Source organism: Mya arenaria, chromosome 7, assembly GCF_026914265.1.
Source record: "Mya arenaria isolate MELC-2E11 chromosome 7, ASM2691426v1".
Lineage (NCBI taxonomy): Eukaryota > Metazoa > Mollusca > Bivalvia > Myida > Myidae > Mya > Mya arenaria.
The window spans coordinates 28,199,575-28,207,411 of NC_069128.1; the positions used below are offsets into that span (position 1 = coordinate 28,199,575).

The window sequence follows — 7,837 nt, forward strand, 5'->3', positions numbered from 1 at the left end:
CAGTCCATGCTTAAGCAAACTATTTGAAAAGGTTATACTTAACAGGATCAATGACGTTATAAAATCGCAGCACATAAACTTTCCCAATGAACAACAACAAGGTTTCCGTAAAGGCCTCAGCTGTGTTACCACCGAGTTTAATCTACAAGAGACTATTTATCAACAAATAGAACGAAACAGCAACGTGTACGTAGGCATGCTTGATCAGAAGGCTGCGTTTGATGCTGTGTGGTATGATCGACTATTCTTAAAGCTTGGCCAGTTTGGAATAGTCGGAAAAGCCCTCCGTACACTTAAAGCATCTTATAGCAATCTTAAATGCGTTGTTAAGCTTAATGGCGATACATCAGATAGCATCAACATACAAAAATCAGTTCGCCAAGGAGGTGTTTTATCTACATTTTACTATTTAATCTACGTCGACAACCTTCTGAAAGATCTTGAGATCAGTAACAAAGGCTGTTGTGTTCTTTCAACCAAGTCCGGCAATCCTGCATACGCCGATGATATTGCCCTGTTGGCGTTATCTCCCTTGAATCTTCAGAAATTGATGGACATTGTATATCGCTACTGTAAGTCATGGCGAATAGACATGAATGTAAACAAGTCAGAAATAATCGTATTTACAAGAAAACGTGATCCACCCAAAGTTGCAATAATGTATGGTGACCAGATACTCCCTCAAATTAATAGTGCGAACCACCTGGGTGTGAAACAAGTTTCTAATATGAAGTGCAAAGCACAAATTGAAGAGATGCCAAAAAGCTAAAAATGCATTTTTTTCAATGACTGCTCAAGGTGTACATCCACATGGTCTTAATCCATTAGTTTCGGTTAATCTCTATGTTAAAATCATAATGCCAATTGTTCTCTTTTGTAGTGAATTATGGAATAATATTGTACAAAGCGATATAACTTCAGTTAATCGCTTACAGCATTTTATGGTTAAGAAAATTCAGGGATTTCATTTTCGCACGAGATCTGATATGTGTGAATCAATGCTTGGGCTTCATAAATTGTATTCATCGGTGATCATTAAGAAATTGCTATTCTTACATTTGATACTTTGTCTAGACTCTAAATGCACCACTAAGAATATTTTTCTACGACGATACTTTCAGTTTGTAACAGATAGAAATGTTTCTTTAGGTTTTATTCCTGATATATGTAAAATCCTATGTACATATGGACTTCAAAGCTTTATCAACAATGCTTTAGTTAATCCAGAACGAATTCCCTCTAGACGTCAATGGAAACATACAGTTAAAACTATTGTTTCATTGAAATATACCTCATTATGGTCAGCACGAACTTTGTCAGACGAGGATTTTAGTCTATTTAGAATTTTGCAACCGCGTGTAAGTAGAGCAACAGTGTTTGATATATTTGACTTAAACTGTTATAAACATATTCGAATGTTTATTGCAAAACTGTGGTGCAAAAGGCCACCACAATTGCCACAACGATGTCATGGATGTCAAACAGTTACTGACAATTTGGATATACACATCATTCACGGGTGTACCAAACATGAGCGTAAAAGGTGGCGTCTAATCACTGACGTCATGGAAATGGACATGGGCCTTGCGCAAGAACTGTTGTCAATGGATAGCGATATGTTTTTCTTAGCACTTCTTGGGGCAGAACTAAGTGTACAGAATTACCAAGTAGTGCGAAAACAATTCTTGAGACGATCGTTTGTATTTATTTATAACTGTCTCGTGAATAGTGCATAATTGTGTTCGATACAAGACTTATACCTCAAAGTTTGATGCAAATGATACAAACACAATCTCAATATGCATGTTGATATAATATGCTAATTATTGTGTATGTACATATATCATGTATATAGATATCATGCCTTCATAGTAACTATTTGTACATAATATGAATATCACCGCTAATGGTGGAGATACAGATGAGTTGAGTTGAGTACACTTTATATTTGCTCAACTAAATATTAACAACATATAAGCTATATAAAGGCTGGAACTTTTGGATAAGGTAACTAAGATATTTATCGATCCAGAACCAAAATGCAATTTGTGTTTTGTAATAATGTTTTCTTAAGTACAATTTAAATTGAAACACAATTTATTTCTGAGTTTGTTTGTTTGTGGTTAAAGGTATTTCCGAGTATTATATATTAAGTATAACCAAGCACATACACTGGTAACACGTTTCTATATACAACACATGTATTATTTACATAACACTTTAAATCTATCTGAAATGAAAAAGCAATTGACAAACATTTACACCGCAATTTTCAAAATAAAACAAAAACACAATAAAAATGTTATAGAAATAACTAAACATGTATTATAGATAAAGTTATTGCATTTTGTAATGCTGTGCTTTATTTCAATTGAAATCGGATGGAATATATGTAATTTTGCAATCTTTCGACACCATAAAAGCTTGGTTGTAACTTCAATTAATACAAATTGTATAAAGAAAAATCTACGCAACACACTCTTTTAAATGGATCCTAAATATTATGTGGTCACCAGGCACCTAAGTTTGGCATAGTTTCTTGAAACACACTTGTACATCTTTATCTAAATAAATGTTAACTTAATAAGGGCATATAAATAAAGAAGGTGCATTACATTAAGCTGTTAACAGATCCCAAAGAAAAAGATATAAGCAAGAGGAAAATCGAAACGACGCATGGACTTAATCTATTGGTTGCGTTGTTGTTTCCTTTTGTTGCCTGAGTTGTTGAGCCTTGTCGAAGCAGATCAGCCTCGCTTTCCCATTCATCTGTTTGTGAATTGAAAGCAAAGTTTTCTTGTACGCCAGACGCTGAAGCTTTCACTGGTCTCTTAATGAAAGGCGGCATTTGAATATGCGGCAGTTCGGTTATAGCTAGTGCCCCGATTTTAACGCAAACATCAATTTGACATTCATCGACGACAGCCGCTAAATGCTGACTATAACTTGTCGGGCAATATCTCTCGTCGGCGGTGTATGGGTTTTCAGAAGAACAGCTGCGGAAACCGGCAAAGGGAACAGAACTTTTGGAACCGAATTCAAAATCAGTGCTAACACAGACTGACAACTGTGCAACTTTTAATGCGTAAAATGGCTCTGGGCAAGAAATAGCCCTTGTGATGGGATTTTCGTATTGTGGTGTGAATGTTCCGCCAAACAACATACCGCTTTTCGGGTTTGTAGAATTTTTCGCAGCGCACCAGTAAGCAGAGTAAGAAGCATAAGTTGAATATGTTTCTTTTTCATAACAAGTTTTATGCCACAGAATTCCACATCTGGATTCTTTTGTAACCACACATGAGCCAAATAAGGAGCCTTTTGTCAACAGAATTGGTTCGTATGTCTCTTCACAAGAAAAGTCACCGGTCAAAGGATTTCTCGTTGTTGCACTGTCGCATAAATGTTCGCCTTCGCAGCCATCACGCATGGCAAGCATAGTACAATGTTGAAACACTCCGCCAAATACGAATGATTCTGTGGGAGCCCTGCAAGTTCCATCGTCGACATTCGCGCTGAAATCAAAACCTGGGGAACCTAGAATTGTACAACCTTTAAGTGTGTTATGCTTGTAATATGATTCCACGGCGTCTTTTACTTACTCGTACGTTTGGAAGACAGCGGTCGATGGCATATCCGGTAGGGTGTATTCGTTTATAAAATGATAGATCGGGTCCCCTTCCTTGTCGATTGGCACCTGGTTGTTGTTTATCGATTCGATCCAACCTGTTTTGAACCCTTCAGTTGATCTGAAATATATCAAACATCGCATTGAAGTACTGTTGATGGAAATATGATAGACGTATTCGTATTAGAAGAAGTTGCACTTTACGTTCAAGGTATAAATTAGTTGAAAGGTACCGTGTATAGATAACTTATGAAAGCGATCGTGAATTGTGTTTTTTTATTTTAATTATTAAGAGAAAATACATACATCGTACAGCTTGACAACTATAAAGCCACATGTAGCACACCAATATGTATACAATTGTTTATAGTCATTAATTTTTATTGTATCATGTTTCGGGCTCCGAGTTTATTTATAACTTATACTGTTGTATAAGGTGATGTTGTTAATTCATATTTACAGAAATAAATATACAGAAAAAAGACAAATAATGAAATGTTAACGTACGTGTATTCAATTCCACCAAGGGCCAAGATGTCGCCAGCTTGCACGTAATTATTGTAAGCCTTAATACTCTCTTCCATGTCTGTCGTTGATGTTTCAATTCCAATCTTTCCTGTAGTTATTATATTGAACTTTGCTTCAGCTCCATTGATTATCTCTTGTTTGTCAACAGAGGAAAGCATAAGAAATGTCGAATCTAGATAGTCTACCTAAGAATAGATAACAATATATGATACATCACATTGAAAGATATAAAGATATAAACAATCTTTAAAAGGCATTTTAAGTGTTCGGTTGAATACTCAAACAGTAGATCAAGTATCCCATTCAAGCTCCCGTTACGCTAACCGTTCAAGGGCGGCGACTCCAATATTTATTTATTAATAATATCTGTTATGTGTTCCCGTTTCGGATAGAAAAATCCGACCCGAGGGCACCTGCGTTGCCTGGTAACGAGGCTTGCCGAGTTACCGGCTACGCAGCGTGCCCGAGGGTCGGAATTTTCTATCCGGAACGGATACACATGATAGATATTTTTTCAAGCATACCTTAATTATTTTTTGTGTGAAGAAACTGCATAAAAAAGCTCATTTTTGTACATTTCACCAAAAAGCGCGTGCGATAATGTTTACTGACGTCATGACGCGCAGTATTTTTATTCACTGTCAACGTCAATAAGTTCCTTCGATATCAAGTCTTTGAAGGGTTATTTCGTTGTTGTGAACGATATATTTTGCAAAGTTAATGTTTATGAAACTCATCTATTGAAATCTCATAATCATGGTTACTTAAAGTATATAATAAAAGAGATAAAAAGTATTACGTCACAGCGCGTGACTCATCTGGCATTGGGGGATGCCAGATGGGATTTTCCAGCACGGCTGACGTCACCGGAAATGCCTATCCGGTGTGCTAGAAAATGATATCCGATGCATGTGTTACTCTCCCTTAGTGTCTGTTAGGCCTATCCTAGTCCCCTTAAACAAGGTATTTGTTATGTTTTTGGCTACTGGGCATTAACTAAATGATGTAAAGGAAACATAAAATAATATTGCAAATACCAATGTACCTGAACGATCATCGCTCCCAGCTCGACCCCTGTAACCACATGTGTTCCGTATTCCCGTACGAGTATCTGGCTTTCGTATGTCGCGAGGTCTGTTCGGTTATGCAGTAAATGTTGTCCAATTTTGTTGACCCTTTTTTTGAACGAATCCGTGAGTGTGTTTACCGATTCAATTTTTGTTTTGTATTTCGAATATCTAGCCTTGAAGAAAAAGAAGTATGTATAAAACGACAACACATAACAGCGCTGATATTTGTGAATATTGTAGTTTAAACATTTTTAAGACGTAAGCATTTTTTCTCAAATAAATAAACCGAATAACGGTGATTTTGAACAAAAACCTGGAATAAATAACACTCAGTTGAGATATCAAATATAATATTGTTCATGTGTATGTTCAATGTCAAGACTGCACTACGCCACGTAACGGGTACGAGGCATTTACTATACTATTGTTTGAGTGATGGTATAATAATGCCTAAGATATAAACATGATTAACTCCCTGTGTATAGAAAATATAAATGCATTGCACGACGTCACAATAAGACATTTTAAAAAAGTTTAAAATCAATAAAGTATACGTTTTAAGGGATCACGCAACTTTTCTTAAACTATTTCTTAAAATGCTATGCAACAATTGACAATAATGTCTTAATTATGTCCTAAAACAAGAAAGTATGCCAAGAAGCAGCTTGACGAACGGAATATTTTTATTACAGAAATATATTAGACATTTTAACTCTACGATGTTGTAAGGTAAAAGAAATGTCATCTGACGGTTCAAAGATACGTGTCGTAGCTTTTTGTGGCAAGCTAGTTGTCCCTAAATCACCTTCAAATATCATTGCAGACCTAACACTGAGATATATTCATTATGACGTGCCGATTTGGTTTAACATGTTTTTTTAACAATCATAGAAACACAGAAGTATTCTTATCATATCAAAACATATGTCCTTTAAAGTCAATATAAACAGTTAGAATAATTCGTATCACAAAAATTGAATGAGATTGACAGGCGTTTTGCATGCACACATTTGGTAGGCGCTATATTTATATAGAACATTGCAAAGCAACATATGAAACAATGATAGCCTCAAGATCTCAGGAAAAATATAAATACTTACTTGGGATCTTAACGATATCGTTTTTCCAAAAAATTGCTTTTTCTTTATTTTTGCATATTCGCTTGAAAATTTTCCGCTTATTTTGACAATGCCTGGGATTTTTAATCCGACTTCAGCGTTGATTGAAGAAGCCGTAGAACTTGTAAAATTATCCCAGTGTTCCATGACCTCCGAAAATGTGTGTAATTGACTCGTCTTTGTTGGATATACCGCAAGACTATCAGGAATCAAAAACTTTTGGTCTGCTGTTGTTCGACACTCGTTGTATTGGTGGTCGATGACCATATTTCTGTCTTCATTTTGAAGGTTATCCCATCCTTGTCCAGGTAATGTTTCTAATAAATAAATGTCTTTTAGTCCAAGCTCGGTGATACATGTGTGCGGGTGGCCAGCAGGTAGTGAGTATGCCAAGGAGGATGGCAGCAACAGTAGCAGCCAACATAAACTAGAACCATACATCGTTGGGTTTGCAGCAGATATGAATCAACCGCACAACCAGGTAATTTATACTTGTTTCAAAAACGTATATTGGCCGTGCACCGTTTACAGAAAACGCATTTTGAATTCATAAATGCAATCAGATATGTTTTTCTTACTTCTTATCACGCGATTCATTTTCCGTAAATTGGAGGCTTTTTATCAACACAATGGAAACCTAAACCAAGCGCAATCGCATGTAAAACATTTCATGTTTTTCTATTTAAATCGTTCTACTTCACTTTACTGCTATGCATTTGGTTTAAACAAGATGATACATTTTAGCTCTGTATGAGCGATTATCTCATTACTTAATTCTGATAATAAACCTCTGCTAATAAGATCAGCTAATTTCTGTATCAAGGCTTTCGAGATTATAAATATCTTCCATGGCCGAGTGTGTAAGATAGGTTCAACCCAACCCATGCGCGAGGGTTGGGATGAGCCTATCTGACACGAGCGGCCATGGAAGATACCTTTTTTCCCATCTCAGTTAAACAAAATAAAGTAAAATTGTATTTTTTCGTTGAAATTCTTTTGTGCGTAGTGAAAAATATTGCGTATAGATATGTTATATTTCGTGGTTGTCATGGATATGCGCGCAGTGATTAAGATTATGTTAATTGTCAAATCGTTCTTGAAATAGTTCTGAGTAGAGTGCAGCATTATTTCTTGAATTTAGCGTGAAAACTTTTTATGGTGCATTTGAAGCGAGAAATAATTAATTAGGATTCTAAATATTGCCACACGACAAGGTTTCCATGATGCTACAGATTACGGTCTTCAACAAGGGAGGTAATTGTGTGATGACAATAAAGAAGATTACCATACGGATACGTTTTATCTTTGCCCGCGGGCAAGATAAGAATTTCTAGCATGGTCAAATTCGTTGATCTACTTATCTGAGGTGAGAGAAAAAGGTTTTTCTTGGCGATAAACACTTTCCCGTGTTTTGCACGTTCATGGTGATATACCACATTTAGATGCCCATTTCGAAACCTATTTTTGTCGTTTGTTGATTACTTACTAGCTAGGGA

The 7,837-nt window shown here is 36.0% G+C and overlaps 1 protein-coding gene across 3 annotated transcripts; it reads right to left on the reverse strand.

Annotated features, from left to right (window-relative positions):
• Positions 1 to 1,667: 1,667 nt before the first annotated feature.
• Positions 1,668 to 6,793, reverse strand: LOC128241600 (macrophage-expressed gene 1 protein-like). 3 transcript variants are annotated; one of them, XM_052958606.1, is made up of 5 exons: positions 6,324 to 6,793; positions 5,199 to 5,396; positions 4,133 to 4,338; positions 3,600 to 3,746; positions 1,670 to 3,512 (listed from the first exon to the last, which is right to left on the reverse strand). In XM_052958606.1, the coding sequence occupies exons 1-5, from the start codon at positions 6,780 to 6,782 to the stop codon at positions 2,612 to 2,614; spliced, it is 1,911 nt and encodes a 636-aa protein (XP_052814566.1). In that variant the 5' UTR covers positions 6,783 to 6,793; the 3' UTR covers positions 1,670 to 2,611. The 3 variants fall into 3 exon arrangements, with proteins under 3 accessions (XP_052814567.1, XP_052814566.1, XP_052814568.1); XM_052958608.1 differs by having other exon boundaries at positions 3,370 to 3,525; XM_052958607.1 differs by lacking the exon at positions 6,324 to 6,793 and having other exon boundaries at positions 1,668 to 3,512; positions 4,133 to 4,241; positions 5,199 to 5,331.
• Between the last annotated feature and the right edge of the window lie 1,044 nt (positions 6,794 to 7,837).

Coding starts and splice junctions, on each gene's coding strand:
- LOC128241600 (XM_052958606.1), bottom strand. CDS start 6,782: ATGTATGGTTCTAGTTTATGTTGGCTGCTACTGTTGCTGCCATCCTCC. Junction 5,397..6,323: donor CGATATCGTTAAGATCCCAA/GTAAGTATTTAT, acceptor TTTTTCTTCAAG/GCTAGATATTCGAAATACAA. Junction 3,747..4,132: donor CTTGGTGGAATTGAATACAC/GTACGTTAACAT, acceptor GATATATTTCAG/ATCAACTGAAGGGTTCAAAA.